The 21,066-nt window shown below is 36.9% G+C and overlaps 1 protein-coding gene across 1 annotated transcript; it reads right to left on the bottom strand.

Moving 5' to 3' along the window:
- Positions 1-15,469: 15,469 nt before the first annotated feature.
- Positions 15,470-17,404, bottom strand: LOC149248046 (allene oxide synthase, chloroplastic-like). Its single transcript, XM_089455991.1, has one exon. It carries the CDS (start codon positions 17,237-17,239, stop codon positions 15,791-15,793), a length of 1,449 nt encoding a protein of 482 aa, XP_089312117.1. The 5' UTR covers positions 17,240-17,404; the 3' UTR covers positions 15,470-15,790.
- Positions 17,405-21,066: the final 3,662 nt, after the last annotated feature.

Consider the following 21,066-nt stretch of genomic DNA (forward strand, 5'->3'; position numbering starts at 1 on the left):
AATGTCTTGATTGTTGCAACTTAGTTTGGGAGTGTAGATATTGAAGTGGTTGATGATCAGTATGTATTACTGTTTCTTTGCCCATTAAGTAATGTTTCCACTTTTTCACACTCTGAACTAATGCATACAATTCTTTATCATAGGTAGGATAGTTAACTACTGCAGGATTAAAAGTCTCAGAATGATAACATATGGGTTTACCGTGTTGTGTCAACATTGCTCCCATGGCATAGTCACTGGCATCAGTTTGGATCTCAAATGGTCTTTGTAGATCTGGCAGTGCTAGTACAGGTGTTGTACTAATCTTTTCTTTCAAGGTGTCGAAGGCTTTCTGTTGTTTGCCTCCCCACTGAAACACCTTGTTCAATCTGTTGAGATTTTTCTGTCAATTAATTTTGGAAAAAATCTCATGAATGTGACAACAATAGGATTTGTTGCTAAGTTAGCTCCAGTTATTCCTGAGGAGGAGTTATTGCATCCTATATTTGTTGTGAGAGAATTTATGATTCAGTTTTCTACTCCCAGCTATAAAATGTAAGCCCGTAGAGGATATTTGAGCTAAGAGTTTGTGAGGAATTATATTGTTGTAATCTCCTGTTGAATAATAAGATTGTCGATGCCTCTGTTTGGTGGACGTAGCCCAGATTGGTTGGGTGAACCACGTTAAACTTGCTGTCTCATGATTTCTGTTGTGTGTATGATTTATTTTGTTGCTGCTGTGCATACTCTGGCAATTGGTATCAAAGCCTGAGAGGCCAAGTCTGTTGAGCAACTACACAATACCGTGGTGTTTGTTGCATGTGCGTTGGAGCAGTAGACTGCCTGTGCGTTGGAGCTGCGTGTGACAGAGACCAGAGCGTTGAACAGGCGTTGAAACTGCCTGCGTGTGACAGAGACCAAAGCGTTGGAGCTGCGTGTGACAACGATCAGGCAACGTTGAATACAACGTTGAACTGCGTGGCCAGGTTAAGCAGTGTGGAGGACTACGTGGCGATGAACTGCGTGGTAGTGAACCACTGAAATGAGTATGAAACTGTCTCTGCTAAAATGTTTTGGAATGTGTCATTTTAAATGCTGTTGTTTTAATTTGTGATGCCACGAGTTATTCACAATTGCAATATTTGTGAGCAAGTAGAACTCCACGAGTTATTCCTTGTGGCTGAGTTATTCACAATTGTAGTATTTCAAAACAAAAACGTTTTCAAATGGGTGCCATTGAACATTAAATCAACAGGTCGATTTGTAGTTGTTATAAAAGTGTTATGAAATGTTTTTTGTTTTCCACAACAAAAGAAACGACTTGTAAGATTTGTATATGATATTATATTTATATCATATTTTGGTTTTTTGAAATTGTAATATGCCATGACATGATACGGCAGAGGAATTTTATTATAAGGAAAAGGCATTATAGTACAAGGCAAAGGCATTTTTTTAAAAATAAAAACTTCATTTATTAAAAGTTGGAATTGGAGATTTTGTGTGACACAACATGGCAAAAACTCAAAGTGCTCAATTTGAGATCGAGAAGTTCAATGGCAAAAACAACTTCGAGATCTGGAAAGTGAAGATGTATGATCTACTCGTGCAACAAGGCGTGGCGAAGGCATTGTTGGGAAAAGCCAAACAGCCTTACACCATGACAGATGATGAATTGAATGACTTGGATAAAAGAGCACTAAGTGGCATTCGACTGTGTTTGGCGGATGATGTTTTGTTTAACATTGTGTCAGAGAAAACTGCTGCTGGTTTGTGGACAAAGCTTGAAAAGCTGTACATGACAAAATCCTTAACCAATAAGATTCTTCTGAAGCGACAGTTATACAGTTTGCGCATGAAGGAAGGTACATCTATTACTGATCATTTGAATACCTTTAATACTCGCCTGGTGCAGTTAGAAAGTATAGAAGTAAAATTTGAATCAGAAGATAAAGCTATAACTTTATTATGCTCGTTGCTCGAGTCATGGGATCATTTTGTTACTTTTATAAGTCTTAGTTCATCAAAAACCCTTGAATTTGATGATGTTTTTCGAGCTTTGTTGTCCGAAGAAACAAGGAAGAGATCAAATTCAGAAACTTCTACATCATAAGCAATGATGGTTAGAGGTCGTTCTAAATAAAGACGCTTCATTAAGCACAACAACTCGCGTTCAAAATCGAAAAGGAAGAAGAGTAAGGTAAAATGCTGGTTTTGTGGCAAATCGGGACATTTGAAGAAGGACTGTTGGAAGAGACAGCAAACATCCAAAGAAGACTCTTCAACAGAGAAGAAAGAAGCAAACATGACAGATACAGGTTCGGCATCCATTTCAGGTATGAGTGATGAAGTGTTATCAGTTAATTTGTCTAATCATGATCAACATTGGCTGTTAGATTCTGGTGCATCAAATCACATGTGCATTCATAAAGAATGGTTTAAAACTTATAAATCAATCAATGATGGAGTAGTTTACATGGGAAATGATGTCACATGTAACATTGTGGGAATTGGAAGCATCCAGCTTAAAATGTTTGATGGGACAAATAAAATTCTAACTGATGTAAGACATGTACCTGAACTAAGAAAAAACCTCATTTCACTAGGAGTACTAGACACTAATGGATATAAAACTTTTATTCAAGGTGGAGTCATGAAAGTTTATAAAGGAATTTTACTAGTAATGAAAACAAAGTTGGAAATCTTTTTCAGTTAGAAGGAAGAACAGAGTCAAATCATGTTTCTACAGTATCTGAAAATGACAGTAATTCTATTCATTTATGGCATCAAAGGTTGGGCCATATGAGCGAAAGAGGTTTAAATATTTTATCTGATCATAAGTTACTTCCTAATTTAAAGTCTGTTAAGTTAGATTTCTGCAAACAATGTCTATTTGGGAAACAAAGCAAGCAAAAGTTTAAAACTGGAAAACATACTAGTAAGGGAATCCTTGATTATACCCATTCTGATGTTTGGGGTCCATCTCCTACAACCTCATATGGAGGATCGTCATATTTTGTATCTTTTATTGATGATTTCTCTAGAAAAGTGTGGGTCTACATGTTAAAGAAGAAGTCTGATGTATTCACAGTTTTCAAACAGTTTAGAGCATTAGTTGAAAACATCACTGGAAAATCCATTAAATGTTTAAGAACTGACAATGGTGGTGAGTTTACTTCAAAGGAATTTGATAATTATTGCAAGGACGCTGGGATCGAAAGACATAAAACCACTGTATATACTCCTTAGCAAAATGGAGTCGCTGAACACATGAACATGACTCTTTTATAGAGAGCAAGAAGTATGCTTAGTAACGCTAATTTGCAGAAGGAATTGTGGACAGAAGCGGTTTCTATAGCTTGTTATTTGATAAATCGATCACCATCAACTGTAATAAGATGCAAAATTCCTCAAGAGGTATGGAAAGGTCATCCTTGTGATTATTCTAAACCTAAAGTTTTTGGTTGTGATGCATATGCTCTAGTTCTGAAACATCAGCGTTCTAAATTAGATCCTAAATCAAAAAGATATATCTTTGTTGGATATGGTGATGGGACTAAGGGATACAGATTGTGGGATCCTACTACTCACAAGATCATCATTAACAAAGATGTTAAATTTAATGAATCTTCACTTGAAAATCCAGATGTAGATGATAAATTGAAACAGGATAATGTATCTAAACTTCAACACATTCAGTTTGAAACCAGTTCAAATACTAATGATAGTCAAGATGAACAAGTTTCAGATGCAGATCATAAACAAGTTTCAGATGTAGATCATGAACATGTTTCAGATACAGATCATGAAGAAGTTCCTACAGATAATAATCAGCAAATTGTGGAAGTACCAGAAACATCTTTAAGGAGGTCCACAAGACTGAAACGTCCTCCTAAAAGGTATGATGATTATGTTACTTCAGTTGCTTTAACTGCCAATGATGATGAACCTTTGTGCTATTAGGAAGCTGTAGAAGGTTCTAAAAGTGAAAAGTGGAAAGAAGCTATGAAGGATGAGATGATGGTATTAGTCAAGAATAACACATGGGATTTGGTAGAACTTCCTAAAGATAGAAAAACTGTGGGATGTAAATGGGTTTACAAATTGAAAAGGGGTGTTGATGATACAGAGGATAGGTACAAAGCAAGGCTGGTCGCAAAAGGTTTTTCTCAGAAAGCAGGCATTGATTTTCATGAGATATTTTCACCAGTTGTAAAAATTGTTTCAATTCGAATTGTATTAGCATTAGTTGCCTTACTTGATTTAGAATTACAGCAACTAGATGTTAAAACTGCATTTTTACATGGAGATTTAGATGAGGAGATTTACATGGAACAACCGGAAGGGTTTGTTCAAAATCGCAACAAGAAATTTGTCTGCAGGCTCAAGAAATCATTGTATGGTCTGAAGCAGTCACCTCGACAATGGTACAAGAAATTTGATTCTTTCATGATGAGTCAAATTAAATATAAGAAGTGAATATGATCATTGTGTTTATTTTAAGAAATTAAGTAATGGCATGTTCATTATCTTAGTGTTGTATGTTGACGATATGCTTTTAGCAAGCAAAAGCATAATAGAGATCAACAAGTTAAAGGCTCAGATGGCTAGGACGTTTGATATGAAAGATCTAGGAGCAGCAAGACAGATTTTGGGCATGGAGATTTTCAGAGACAGGAGCAATGGTAAGCTACGGCTATCACAACAGAAGTATATTGAAAAAATACTCTTGAGGTTTAGTATGAACAATGTGAAGCCTGTTTCAGTCCCTTTAGCTTCCCATTTTAAGCTTGCTTCTAGTTTATGTCCTAATACAAATGAAGAAAAAGAATATATGTCTTGAATTCCATATGCCAATGTAGTAGGTTGTTTGATGTATGCGATGGTTTGTACTTGACCAGATATTTCACATGCAGTTGGGGTTGTCAGCAGGTATATTGGCAAATCTAGGAAAAGAACAATGGTCAGCAGTGAAATGAGTGCTTTGGTATTTGAGAGGCACAAGTGATTATTGTATCACTTATAACAGTAGTGAATTTGTTTGCAGATATGTTGATTCCGATTTTGTAGGTGATTTGGATAAGAGAAGGTCAACTTCAGGGTATGTCTTTACTCTTGCAGGTGGAGCTATTAGCTGGATGTCAAAGCTACAGAACATTGTTGTTTTATCCACTACTGAAGCAGAATACATAGCTGCTTCACATGCTTGCAAAGAAGCGATTTGGTTGAAAGGTTTATTTGGTGAGTTTGGTAGGTTACAGGACAACATCAATTTATTTTGTGATAGTCAAAGTGTAATTCATTTGGCTAAGAATCCAGGCTGTCATAGTAAATCAAAGCATATACCTACCAAGTACCATTTTGTAAGACAGGTTATCACTGAAAGGGGAGTCTCTCTTGAAAAAGTGCATACAAAGGAAAACTGTGTAGACATGTTCACGAAACCAGTTTTGTTAGAGAAGCTACATTGGTGTCTGGCTTCTCTTGGCTTGCAGAAAAGATAAAATAATAAAGGAATAGGGTATCAGGCTAATTGTTGTCAAGGTGGAGATTGTTGAGATTTTTCTGTTAATTAATTTTGGAAAAAATCTCATGAATGTGACAACAATAGGATTTGTTGCTAAGTTAGCTCCAGTTATTCTTGAGGAGGAGTTATTGCACCCTATATTTGTTGTGAGAGAATTTATGATTCAGTTTTCTACTCTCAGCTATAAAATGTAAGCCCGTAGAGGATATTTGAGCTGAGAGTTTGTGAGGAATTATATTGTTGTAATATTCTATTGAATAATAAGATTTCTGATGCCTCTGTTTGGTGGACGTAGCCCAAATTGGTTGGGTGAACCACGTTAAACTTGCTGTCTCATGATTTCTGCTGTGTGTATGATTTATTTTGTTTCTGTTGTGCATACTCTGACACAATCTTGTCAAAGCATGTAAGGGAGCTGCAATTGAGGAAAAATTTGAAATGAACTTCCTCCAATATTTTGCTACTCCTAAGAAGCTTCTCACTTCTGTAGCAGACTTGGGTTTAGGCCAGTTTATGATGACTGCCACTTTAGAGGGATCTATTTTCAATTCGCCTCCCCCTACTATGTGACCTAAATAATTTAGAGAGGTTTTGCCAAATTCACATTTGGAGAGTTTAACATAAAGTTTTTCTCTTCTCAAAACATCTAATGTCTGCTTAACATGCTTTAAATGTTCTTCCCACGTTTTACTAAAAATCAGAATGTCATCCAGATACACAATAACAAAATCATCAAGAAAAGGTCTGAGTACATCATTCATTAATCTCATGAAAGTAACAGGAGCATTAGTTAAGCCAAAAGGCATAACCAGCCATTCATACAATCCCTACTTTGTTTTGAAAGCAGTCTTCCATGCATCTTGCTCTGCAACTCTGACCTGATGGTATCCACTATGCAAATCTAGCTTGGTGAAATAAACAACTTCCTTCAATTGATCTTAAAGATCATCTATGTGGGGAAGGGGATAACGATTTTTGATTGTTATCTTATTTAGTGCTTGGTAGTTAATGCACATTCTCCACGAGCCATATTTCTTTCTCACTAAGATGATGGGTGATCCACATGGTGATGTGCTAGGCCTGATGAACCCTTTCTCGAGCAACTCCTGCACCTGCTTCTTGATTTCAGAATTCTCTAAAGCAGATAACCTGTACATCCCAATGTTAGGCAAAGGAACATCTTGTTGCAAAATAATATCATGTACTATTCCCTTTTTGGGTGGCAGACCTTTAGGTTCTTGAAATAAGACATCATACTCTGAAACAATCTTTTCTATATCAGCTTGCTGATAAGCATTACAGCCCCCAAATACATTAGTTTTATCAGATTTCTTTTCTTTTACAACCATTAGTAAGAACTGTTTGCACGAATTTATCATTCTTTTCATCTGTCCTGAGTTGATGAGAGTATATTTATTCTTGAGCTTATGAGCCCTTACAAAGTATTTGATTCCATCTTTAACAAGTAGATACTTGTTCTTAGCTCTATAGAAAATAGCTTTCCTATCATACAAGTAGGGACTTCCTAAAACAATGCCACATATATCGAAAGGAATTACATCTAACTCAACCTCATCTACAAATGCTGACCCAAAAGAAAACTTGAGTTTGCACTGTCTAATCACTTGTAGTTGTGCTTCATTATTCAACCATCCTAATGGGTATGGCTTCTTATGAGGTGTAGTTGCTAATCCAAATTTCTTTACAATTTCTTCAAAAATCAGATTTACTTGTGAGCCACTATCAAACAAAGTATCAATATTTTGATTTTTGGAAATAACTCGAATATGGAAAAGCTCATGTCTTTTTCTCTCATGTTCTTCATCAATAACAGATTGAACAGAATTACTAGTAGATGCTTCAGAATTCTTACCTTTTATACCTGTGCCTGTAATGATTGTTTCATCTCCCGAGTCTGACCCCAAATCTTTCTGAATAGCTGCAGCAGTCTTCTTCTTCTTGCCCTCGGACTTCTTAGGTCTTAGCTCTGGATGCAGAATCCAACAGTGCTCATCATCATGCCCCTCTTTTTTATAGTGAGCGGATGAAGCTTTGCCTTTTTGTGCAATATTAGCCTTCCTTGCTTTCCACTTCTGCTTCTTTTTCTCCTTGCTCTTGCTTACAGTGGGTTGGGATGGTCCCCCAACTTCTGGATTTCCATTCTTTCCTCTGGCTTCTAGATGAGTATCTTGTACAGATACCTCATCTATACTAGTGGGATTAAACATGAGGATGGTATGCCTCATGTAGCTGTGTAGACCACCAATGTACTTCAAAAGAGTCTCTGGTGAGTCTAACGACATACCCAACATCAATGCTCTCTTTCTGAACTCTTGAGTATACCCTTGCACACTTTGCCCTTTCAATTACCGAAGAGTTTGCCAACTCATCATGGCTTGTTGCATGCAGGCCAATGGATAGAACTGCTTTTTGATTGCAGCAACAAATTCACTCCAAACAGAGATGGTCTTACCATGCCTCTTCATATCAGCTTGGGTTCTGCCTAGGCAGTTCCTCCTAGGCGTAGGCTTGCCAGCTGAATCTTACTCTTGTCTAAGTCTATGTTCTATACTCTGCAATACACATCAATTTGTCTAATCCAATTTTCCAATTTTTCAGCATTTAGCTCTCCATCATATATAGCCAAATCAAATTTAACATCTAACTTAATCAAAGATGCTTTCTTATTATGCACAGGGTTATTATGAGGTGTGAGAAAGCTTTCCTCTTTCCCCTTTCCTTTGGAGTGGTCATGGGGATGAGATTCATCTTCTTCTTTATCTCGTTTAGAGCCTGATGAATCCTCATCCTTATGCTTTCTAAAGTCCTTGTACATTTCTTCTTCCATAAACTTTATAGCTAGGAAACTTTATATGAATTGAGGGCCTGGCCCTATAGAACCTTCTTCTGACATTGTCTTCTGAGAATAGACTCTCCCAATTTCAGGATTAGTTTCCACTAACTCTCCTTCTCCTAATTTGAGCTTTGATCTAGTGAGAATTCACAGCTAAACCAGCACAAGCTTGTCTAACCTTACAGCCTAGAGCTCTGATACCACCTGATCTGATAATCACCCTATGAGTGACCTCAGTTGAAGATTTATTAAACAAAAGGTGTTACAGACTCATGTGATGGTATGTGTTCTGTGTTATTTAAGCAACGGATCGATCAGATTGCCAACACACAGAAATTAAGTGGAAAGACAACAGAGAAATATGGTAAGCAACACAAAGACACAAGAATTTTTTAATAAGGAGTTCACCCTATTCTCGAGGGCTACGTTTCTAGTCCAGCTTCAGTGGTGGCCTTGTTTTATTGTGTCTTACAGCAGAGAATTACAATACAGGGACTCAATGTGAGTTCTCCTGAAGCAGATTTTGCTTGGTAGGGTGGTTCTTGGATTCCCCAAGCCACTCAGAGTTCACAGACTCTTTTTCTTCCTACCAGCTCTGTGACCCTTGGTCTACAGTGGAAAGAGCCAAATGTGATGCTCAGTCCGGACAAATTCCTCTATGGGAAGGCTTGAATCTTCAAGCTCTCTGGTGCTCGACACTGCCTGTGGTCAGCTCGGCCCTCTATCTCCTCTGCTTGGCTTTACTGTTCTCTGTGTTCAGTCCTCCTCTCAGGGTTCATTGTTCACTGTCACTCTTGGATGCTTGGACTCCTCCCTATTCCTTTTTTTTTCTATTCGACTGTCTCTGTTCATGGTTTTAGCCATTCGATCTCTATGCCTGTTCGGTTCCTCTCTCGCCTGCGTCGATTCACCTACCGCCTGCATGCTTGGAATTCCTTATTCGGCGTTAGCATGAATGCTTGAGAAGTAGCCACGTGTCCCCATCGGAATAATACCAGCTTGCTTGTCGATTCATTTCTTCGGTTATGTCATGAATACGTTCTTTCTCCACCATGGCGGTCAAACGGATTCCAAATCCCCTTAAATCGCGGCTTAATTCCCATCGATTCTGCTTCTTTCTTTCAGGCGCAATCTCAGCTATCCGATCTAGGCTCCTCAAGATCTGACATCATACACACGTCAAGCGCAGTTGACTTGCGTGACCGATAACGTGCGATCACGACGGTTTTTCTCTCACCTCCGTTGCCACGCATCGATCGCTGAGTGGGATCGCTCTGCTCTCCTCCAAAACCTCTTACCGTTCAAGGGCATCCAGATCAATACCGCCGGTTTTCCAGAGTGTCGGTCCTGCCTTTTGTCCTTTAGCACTTTTTGCTTTCCGCTCGCAGTTCTCTAGCTCCCATCATGACCGAGTGTTTAAGGCTTTTCCACTTTAGCCCTTTTTGCCCAGCTCCTTTTCCCGCTCTGAAAATCAGCTCCTTTCCCCACTCCGGGGCTCCCAGGGGCTATTTTGGCATCCCGTGCAGTCTCCATGGGCCTTGGTTAGCGCACTTTGACCGAGTTCCTCGTCGTTCCATGCCGGTTGCCATGGGCACTGGTTCAAGGTGTCTTCGATTGCTATTTTAGATTCTTCAAGGATTTGTTTGACCTGATTCAGTCATGGATCTTTGACAGTCGTTTATGGATCCGATTCGGATCAGGTGGTGTTGATGCTGGTGTGGCATGGATGAGAGAACTGTGCTGCAGTGAGTGTGAGCATGAAGGTTGAATTATGGAGCTTTCCTAGTTCCGGTGAATTGTGGGCAAGGTTCGTTGACCTCAAACCAATGGTGGCAGTGGAATAGATGCTCGAAAGTGGTGGCATCTCGACTCTAAATAGATGCTTGAATAGATCTGTTTCACAAGGCTTGTAGAAACAACCATTATTGACGATAAGGAGGAACCCATCAGAGAGGAGGTTGAAGTCGTGAACGTGTGAGGGTGTTGCTTTGTGTGGAGAAGCTTGTGTTTAAGCAGGCTATACAGAAAGCAAGGTATTCAAAGGCCAGAGTGGTGTTGCCAAGGTTGAAGGTCGGAGGGTGTTGCTGCTCCGTCGTACTCACCGTCTTGTAGCAAGGCCGAAGGTACATAGATCAATCCTGTGTGGAGGTTGGGTCTGCATTGCTGGGAGCTTTCCTCTCAAGTTTTTCCACGAATCCGGATCAGTGGCACTGTGTTTGTGGAGACAAGATCCACTTGTCGTGGTCAAGGAGTTTGAATGACTGCCTGGTGGTCACGTGGTGGCAGCTTGAATCAGAGGTCCTGTGGAGCAAAAGTTTGTGGACAAAGCGTTGTTTTGGTTCCTCTGTCCAGCTAGGAATCTTCTCCTGTGGATTGATTGCATGGAGCATGTGAACACTATGTTTAACTGGTGTTGCTATTGGTTTGTGTAAATGTCGACATTGTTTCTGAATTGGGAATTTCAATTTGACCTGTGTGTGGGACAAAGTGTTGTTTAGATCCCTCATTGTTCGATCAACCAGGTGGCCCATCCCTATGTGGTTAGAGCATGAGCACTGTTGGAGCGAGTACTATTGGAAAGTGTATAGTAACATCTAGAGCTGGTATGTAGTAGTGCAGTGGGCAGCGGAATGTTTCTGATCGAAGTGTTCTTGCACACTAGATGTTGGGGAGAAAATAGAAGGAGAAATGGGTCAACAAAGGACACTGAAAGAGTCTCGAAGAAAACTAAGGAGAAAGCATCAAGGGACAAATGCTATATATTGTTTTGCTGAATTTTCTAAAGAGTTTCCAGTCGACGTTGATGGACTTATAGCTGATCAAGTCAAGGATCATGATGCAGATCTAGAATTTAATGAAATCGTTAAGAGGTTAATGCCGGATCTACCCTCTTTTTTAGGTATGAATTATGAAAGCTGGGCAACTAAAATGAAAACAACATTATGGAAGGTAAATTTATTGAATTATATTGAAGATGCTATCAATTTAAACTATGATAGTGGAGATGCATCAACATTACGTCTTATAACATCCGCATTAGATGAAAACATCATGTTTAACATACTACATGAATATGGTAAGATTCAAAATGCAAAAGTTTTGTGGGATATTTTAGAAATGAAGTACAGTTTGAATGAGGGAAAATATGATGAAGGTATTGCTCTTGAAAATTATGATTGTGTTTTCAATCCCATAACTGATTGCGAAACTGAACATGTCAACAATGAAGATGCAATGATGGGTGATGAATGTGTGCCTATAATTGACATTAAACATGTGATGATGAAGAAACAACCATTGTTGTAGAATCTAGATTTTTTTATGAAGAAAGCTTCCCTGATGCAGAGACCTATGAAGTCAAATTTGATGAGATCTATGTATCTCATGACGAGTGGATTAATCTGATGCATGAAAAGCATCTTATTAATGAGGTGTTGTTCAGTGAGAAGAAAAATCCATCTCCATATGCAAATCAAATGCAGGACAACATGTTTATAACAACATAATTGAGTAAAGAGGTTGAAGGCATGAATCGACAAACTATGTCAATAGAGAGATATGGAGAAATGAAAACTCTTTTGAAGGAGAAGGAAGACAAGATCCAATATGGTCCTCTTTATGAATCTAACATTGTTTTTAAGTGTGCAAATATTGGAATTCAAGAAGAAACAATTGAAAACTCCCAAGAACCTACAACATTGAATGTTAGCCTACAATCGAGATCAAGAAAGAGGAGGATAAGAGTTCAAGTGTTTTTCCTTTGGGGTAGAAAATGTAAAATGGAGGAGAAGCTCCATCACTACCTTATGGTAAGAAAAGTGAATATGAAGCTTCATTGACGAATGAACAAGCATGGACTCTCAAACAAGAAGACAAAAATGAAAGCTCAGTTACCAAGTTTTTAATGTACTATTGTAAGCCTAGTTGAGACTAGACCAACAGGTATATTCTATTTTTCCAAGCACCCTTTCTCCATTAAGGGGGAGTGTTAGAATTAATGAAGAAAGTTAGTCTTTTCCGCATTTGGTTGTTTGTTGTTGTATGATAGGATTGAGACCTTGTGATTAGGTCTAAGATCCTATTATTTAGGTAGTGTTTCAAACCACCATGTTTATGTGCTAATTTATATGTAATAGGCCTTTGTGAGAAAGAATGTAGAGAATTCTACCAGTGGCAGTCTCCAGGTGTAGTCCCTCACCTGAGAGCTGCCCAGTTTGATTAATAAAGTTGATTCTTTATTTTTTATAATTCATCATCTCAATGGAATGTAATGTCTTTTTGAGGTTCATGTCAAGTAATGGCCTCTACAAAGGACACTCAAGACCCGAGGAAAGGAGATTTAAAACTTGGTTAAGAGGAGGGGGCGTGGGGTGGGGGTTGGGTGACCTAATATTTGATGAAGAATGATATATCTATCCAATGGAAAGGCCTTCCAAGGAGAAGATTACATAAAGTAAGGTTGTTGGATTCATTTTCTTCAGTTAGGTTTACATAATAAACATGCTACCTTTTAATAGTATTTGATGAAGAATGATATATCTATCCAATGGAAAGGCCTTCCAAGGAGAAGATCATATAAAGTAAGGTTGTTATATTCATTTTCTTCAGTTAGGTTTCCATAATAAACTTGCTACCTTTTAATAGAACATAATACAACTTCTTTCACCACTTGAAATTGAGGACTCTACATTAAGTTGAGTGTGAATCAGAGGAAAAGTACCTTTAATGACTCCTTAACACAATCCAACATCTGTAGAGGAGTTGTTAGACAATCTTTCTACACCTACATATGAATAAAATATTATTAAACAAATGAACTAAAATAAACAAATAAACATAATTATTTATTAAAATAAAACCCAAAAGCAACAATGCGTACATATTTTACCCACTGCACATAATGTGGAATGTACATCAACCACCACTATAGGGTTTAATCAGTGAAATTATGACCTCCTCTCCCATAGGATACCAAATGTAAACAAAACAAAAAATTAAAAAACACCAATATCAAATCTAAAGAGAAAACCAAAATTTACAAAAACATACAAGCAGGAAAAACCATTGACATAACAAAAACATCAATGGAAGAAAGAAGCATAATAATAAAAGGAAAGACAAATCAATAATGTACAATGGAATTGAACTCAACTCAACAACTAACGGCCCTTTATGCCTTGCTCTGTAGTAATGTTCCTTTTCGCTCTATTAAGTTTGAATGGAGAAGGGAATAGTGGTATACAAAATGGAAGAAGATAAGAAAATGTGAATTTCGGGAATATATCTAAACATTACATATAATGAACAAAGGCAATTAGTATATATACCTATGACGAACAAAGAATATTTACATAAATTAAATATAGTAGCATCTTCTCAACAACTCCCATCCTATGTCCCCCATCACTCGAGGGACTGAGCCACTACATCCTCCTTCTCTTGCTACCATCACACTTATTCTCTAATGTTTATTGACAAACACATGTCATTGTCTGTTGTAGATAAGAAGGTCGGTGATGGTTCCTTTGGCTTCTCTTCAAATTATTGTTCCTCTCTCTATGCTTCTCCCAACATATTCAAATTTTGTTGAGCTCATTTCACATTTGGTGGAACCCATGATGGTTAGAAGATTAAAGGGTCAAATTATGATATCAAGGGTTCAAATTTCCCTTGCACTATGCACGCAACTCTATTATTTGAGGTGTTGAGGACACCTGCACAATGTCTATTCACTTGGTCTTGCAGAATGTTAATGACCCATTGCACTTCATTGTTGGGACCACTAGGTTCGGCTCTACAACAACAACTGGAGGACTACCGTGCCACCCTCAATCTCCTAGAGGAAATGAACTAACATCACTATTCTCCCACCCCCACATAGCAATTGTGGTGTTCCATAACATATGGTTTACGAAAAATTCCATGGGCTTATAGCTCACCTCTTGAAAAATATTTTCATCGACATTTTGTACCTTTGCATTCAAAAACTCCAAGATCTTCACTTTTGGTAGCCATGGTGTGCATGAGTTTGCATTATCCTTCTGGTCTAAGCCCCATTCTTGAGTTTGTTGTGCACCAATGAGCCTTTCTAGCTCAACTCGGTCTTGGTGGGTCGCAGGGTGACAAATTAGGAGGAAAATTCAAAGCAAATGAAGAAATTTCAACTTTCATCTATTAATATTTGTGTCGTATTTCTAATTTTCTCCTAACTTCTAATTCAATAATCTTCGTTTAGTTTTGGTGTGATGTTAGTGACTTTGAATTAATGGTGTGATACATAGATCCATTTTAATTCAAGATTTACCAAGAACATAGAGGAATCAAATCTCTTTGAAGTGCAAATATTTCCTCAAGTTTTACACTTGCTTTTTGAAATATTTGAACCATCTCGGTGCTTCGTAGATCCGAAGTTAAAATGGGTCTATATTCGTTATAAGCCAATTTTGAACTATGAGTAAATCATAAAAAAAACATATGGATCTATATTGGCAAAATTGAATAACAATGGAAAATTCGATAATAAAATTGGATCCTTTAAACTATAAACAAATTTTGAATTTTTTAAATACAAAATAAACTTTAAAAGCAGAAGTATGTCACCCATTAATTATTAACAAAATTGGATAAAACACAAACGTTGACGTTTTGGGAAAAAAACAAATCGTCCCAAATAACATTTTATAAACTTTAATACACATCACAAAAGACGGTCATTACCATTTTTTTAAATATATACAAACGCACATTTTTCTTGTCAAATTCCACCCCTTTTTACACATTGGGATCATATTGGGCTATAGAATGAGTCTCTCAAGACAATAACATTGATTCATATAACATTCTTTTAATTTATAAATTTAATTAAAAACAGAAATCTCACAATTTAATTTGTGATTACCATTAAAAATATTTTATGGAAATTAAATCTTTACCATTTAAATTATTATTAATAATTAAATTAAAATGATAAATATACTAATAATTTTATTCTCTAAATTTTATTTTAAAAGGGAAAAAAATAGAGCAGAGAGTAAAGTGCACTATTAAGCTCTAACATAACCATAAATAAAATAATTTTCAGGGAAAAAAAAAATACTATAAAACTGTTTTTACAATCTATTCGTTCTAAAGATCTTATAAACTACAGTAAGTAGGTAATCCCTAAAAAAAAATACCATAATATAAAACTGTATCTACAATCTATTCCTTCTAAAGATCTTATAAACTATGGTACCTAGGTAAGATGGAAGGAGCCCAAACTCATGATGCGCATTGACCTTTAATTTCATGTGTGTTGACCGAATGCCTAAGATTAGACCATCCGAGGTCATGACTTTGTGTGATCCCTGTGTCAAACGAAATCCTTATTTCTGAGTAATTATGATTTAAAGAGAAAGACAAGGTCAGGTGGGCGCGACTCCTACTCCATGTTAGAACGTGGCCTTATTCAGAGCTGTGAAAACGATGCGTGAGGAGGGTGTATCGGGATCTATATCAATGGAGTCGTATCGCAGATAGATGTGGGCAACGAAAAGACATGCTAAAAGTATTACAATGTTCTTCCCTGGACACTGTTTGTTGTGCATAGAGGGTTCTTCTGCTTCAGGGCCATTCGACCAGAACAAACACTGCAGCAGATTCTGACCTTTATCCCCGTCATACATGAAACGATCCGGAGTAAATTGGTGTGCATCCTCGAAGACGTGAGGATCTCTCATTGCCATGGGCTGATACCCGGCCAGAAGCTCACCTTTCTTCACCAGATAACGCGCATCGTGCGACTCGAGAACGAAGTCTTCCTTGGCTTTCGCATACTGAAACGGAACCGGCGGGTCCATCCTCAGCACTTCGTACACTGTTGATCGAACTAGACGCATGCGGTTCAAAGCCTGGGCGTCTAGACTGTTGTTATTAGCGCGGAATGCCCCTCGAACCTCTTGTGCCAGATTTCTCTGCAATTCACCACCCACTTGAACGATTCGCTTGATGATGTTTGGAAGCAAAATCATGAGTCCTCCGAAGGCATTGAAACAGAGCAAAAAGAGCAAGTTATGGCACGCTTCCTCTTTACTCACACCTAAACTCTGATGTGTATCAAGAACCTCCGTTTCGTAGAAGAAGTCGCGCAGCCTTCGGTAGTCCTTACGCGCTAAAAAGGGAGGCAGAGGGACCGCATGGATTGTGATTTCGTCGAGGATCTTTGGTAGGATGCCACTACTGGCAATGGGAGCCAGCTGAAGTGCAAGCCACTTTTTAACGCAGGAAGGCCCATCGTTCCCGAGGTCCGTTTCACTGGGATTTCGGTTGACCATACACCTGCACAGAAAATTAAAGAGCATATGTTCATTATGGCCATTAAATGGCTTTTTTCTGCCTTCCGAGAAGTCTTTCTCAACCACCGCCCATAGCTCTTCTGAAGCCTTGTGGAACTCTGGAAACCACTTGTGGGCGTTCATCTTGAGAATGTCTGAGCAAAATTTCTTGAGCTTGGCGTGATGTTCTTCTGAGGGGTCCATGTAGGACAACACCCTGAAGCCTCCAGTGAAATCTGAGCTGGGGATGTAATTACCAATGAAAACATTTCGCTTTTCGACTTTCGTCATGTCGAACAGCACGCGGAAGCTCTTGGAATCCAGAAGAACGATGGCCTGTGCTTCCGGAAACAGTGGCGGCCCTGGTGGCAGATTCACTCTATAAACAGTGCTCTTGTACTTCATCATTCGGCTTTTGAAGAATTCTTCTGGACCTTCTTTCACGAAGTAATCATATCTATCCTTGATCGCTCCGGCGATTCCGAGGCCATACGTTCCGGGAATGTCCTCCACAGTTCCGAGGCCATAGGTTCCGGAAATGTCCTCGGAGGCCGTTGCAGAAGCCATACGTGGTGCTATTTCTATTCCAGGCTGAAACACAAGTCCACTGCCTGATCGCTACTAGGTAGCAGTGAAAACCAGCGTAGGATGTTTCATCGGAACACCTTCTCGGTCTATATTTATGCCAAAAAAAAAACAGACAATCAAGAATTTTAATGCCCGCGACTCTGCGGCAAAAATCCAGATTCTAAAGCTGTACGACAACCAGAATTTATAACAACCATAAGGATTTTATAATGTTAATTATTCGGAAAGAGAGCGTTCATTTCAAAAGTTTTTCTAGATGCCTATTGTAGATGCCCATAATTGTACCAACTACGTTTTTCTTGGGTGGGGTTAGGATGGAATTAAGCAGATTAATAATAATAATGTGGTGGTTCGTTACCAAGTATTAATTTAGGTTGTTGTATAAAAAAAAATTGTAGTAAACAAGTATTAATTTTATAATGTTAATTATTCGGAAAGACAGCGTTCATTTCCAAAGTTTTTCTAGATGCCTATTGTAGATGCCCATGATTGTACCAACTATGATTTTTTTTGGGGCCGTATATGTTACCTTATGTGCTATTCATCCATCAATGAGTGAGACACAAAATTTAACACATTCCAAAATTACTCAGCGAATAACTCGTCACTACAGTTGTGCTTTTTTACTCCACGGTCATTCACGGGCCACTACAGTTCCGTCATTCCCGGGCATCTTGATCGCGGGGTCCACTACAGTTCCGTCATACCCGGTCATCTTGATTGCTTTCATCCTCTTCCGTCCTTATGATGTAAGACAGATGACGCCATCTCTAAATCGTATCTTATGTCACTTAGAGCGCGTCACGTCCTTCCCATCTTTACTTTCCACATGCGAAGAGACTGTGTTGCTTTAAGTCGTGGGTCAATTACTCGATGCTCAGTGTCAACCGCCCCATTCGTCTTCTCTCCTTCCCATCTTTTTACTTTACGTCCTTTCCATGCCACCTGCTCCCCATCAAATTAGAGAAAATAAGAATAAATGGGACCAATGACCAGACCTTCATGTATATTATACAATCCAGTTTATTTATAATTTTAGATTAAAATGTAAGATAATTATAATATATATGGAAATGATTATGGTTATTAAATTTTTTATATGAATTATACAATCTAATTTATTTATAATTTTAGATTAAAATTATTTATAATTTTAGATTAAAATATAAGATAACTATTATATATAGAAATGATTATGGTTGTTAAAGTTTTTTTATATTAATACAAAGAAAAATGTTTTTTTATTTATTTTACTTTTATTATTGTGATAAGCAACAATAAAGTTATATATATATATATATATATTTTGAAATAATATATTACATTACAATATGTATATATGAATTATACAATCAAATTTATTTATAATTTTAGAATAAAATGTAAGATAACTATTATGTATAAAAATGGTTATGGTTATTAAAGTTTTTTTATATTAATATAAAAATATTAAAATAAAAAGGTTTTTTACTTATGATTTTGATAGGTAACAATAAAGTATTTTATAATTTTTTTTGGTTGACAAAGATTTTATAGCATGTTTTCAATTTAAAAGAAAATAATAATAATATTTTTACTTCCTACAATATGATTATCTATAAATTTATAATTTATATATATATTTTTTAATTATTATCAATATTTTTTAAAATGGATAGAATTTTTTTATTAAAAAATAATTAATTCTATTAACTAAAATTTTGATTTTCTTGTAGGATATCAATATATATACATATATATAGTTGTGTAGTGATAAAATGGTATTTTCACCAGACAACAATCTGAAACAAGAGTGTGATTTTTTGTTGTTTAAAAAACATTTTTGGATGCTTAGACGGATTTAGTACTTGTTTAAAACACATTTTTGAATACATAAAGGGAGAAAGTACTATCAAAAACCCCAGGGGCACTAGAATTCTACAGATTAGACAAGTTCAACTCAAGTTTTTAAAAATCTCTACCAAATTATGAAAAAATTCATTTTGTCTATAAGTTAGACTACAACTATCCTTATGCTTGGGGACTTCAATGCTAGAACTGCTACCAACCAAGACACTCTACTAAGTAATAACACTAACCCTAATTCCTTATGATTTATTGAGGATTATGACTTAGCTAGTAAATTCAAAAGATATAACCAATAACTTATTTGGTATCGAGTTAATCAAGCTTTGCAACTCCCAAGACTTGATTATTTGTAACAAGATTAATAAGTGGCCCACATTTGGCCAAATGAATTATATTCATGGGCTTGGAAGCAATGTTATGGACTATGCAATATCTGATACATGGGTTCTCAACTGTATTGTTAATTTTGACCTCCTAGATGACCATGAGCATGATTCTGACCACAAACCTTTATTCTTGACCCTAAATATTGATATGCACACCAACCACATGCAAAATAAAGGTGAGAGCCAAACGAACACTCATTTTGACAAAATTAAAATGGATCTATTCTTAAAATATTTAATAAGGGATTTAGGTCTCTTAACATATAATGATAATATGATCACATCTACCACAATTTTACTACAACCCTCCCCACTACCATTAACAAATTCTCTACCGAGGTATCATATAAAAGAACGATAAAACTTCCAATCCTTGGTATGATAAGGATTGTAAGTTTGTCAAGAAAGTGATTAGAGATGCTCCTAACGAGAGTATAGAACTTGAAAAAATAAGAGTGTATAAAGCTCTTATGAAAAGGAAGAAAATGTGTTATATGAATAAGAGGTGTGAGTGTCTTCTTCACCTCTCTAAAGTTGAGCCCATAAAGTTTTGGAGGAATATTCTTGTTTGTAAAATGAAAGAAGATAACTCGATCCTCTTGAAGGATCGGAATATCTATATTAAGAATCTTTATGACTCCTCAGACACCCTGGGAAACATTACAAATACTCCTATAAAGGAAGATATTTTTTCTTTAGAAGATGTCAAGTTAAGGATTAAGAAGCTCACTAATAGGAAATCTAGGAATATTAAAGGGCACTGATCTAGGTGGATCCCTAATGGCAAAAAAATAAAGGTTCTCATATTGCAATGAAATTAAGACTAGATTGGAGAACTCGTCGTAATTTTTCCAATACTACAAAAGAAGCGTCAATTTGGGTTCGTATGTAGAATTTATGTTAAGCCAAAATTGCACTCTAGCCAACTTAACAACTAAAGTTGGCATAGTCTCGCTAAATGTGGTGAAGGTATTAGCTACGGTTAAATTTAGGAGCACCAGAAAATATGGTGGCACCTCGCTAAATTTAGTGGCATTAAGTAGTCCAATAATAAGAAGCCATGTGGCCCAATCAGATGGTCCCACTTAGCACCTCATTGGTGGCCTATTGGTCCAATCCAACCAAATAAACTTTGTGGCAGTTATGTACTTGGTGGACAGTTTTAAATTAAATGGCAAACAAATCTAACCAATGGCCCACAATTTAAATTAAATGGAAAATGTTATAACAAAACACATATACTTAAACTCGTTCAGTGGTTAGCAATTGGCTTATTGGCTTAATACATATATATATTACAACATGAGTTTTAAATGATATATATATATATATATATATATATATATATATATATATATATATATATATATATATATATATATATATATATATATATAACGGTTATACAAATGCTTGGCAATTAGATCAACAAAAAGTGACAAAATTTCGGCCAAAAATGGCACGACAATTTGACTGATTTAATATGGAAGTCTATCAATAGTTTTCATTTGCGGTCACAATTATACGAAATGATTACAATGAATGTCGAAAACTGGTTTATGGTGTAACGAT

The sequence above is a fragment of the Pinus tabuliformis genome, chromosome 7, assembly GCF_031772625.1.
Source record: "Pinus tabuliformis cultivar Carrire ecotype Pingquan chromosome 7, CPIR1, whole genome shotgun sequence".
Lineage (NCBI taxonomy): Eukaryota > Viridiplantae > Streptophyta > Pinopsida > Pinales > Pinaceae > Pinus > Pinus tabuliformis.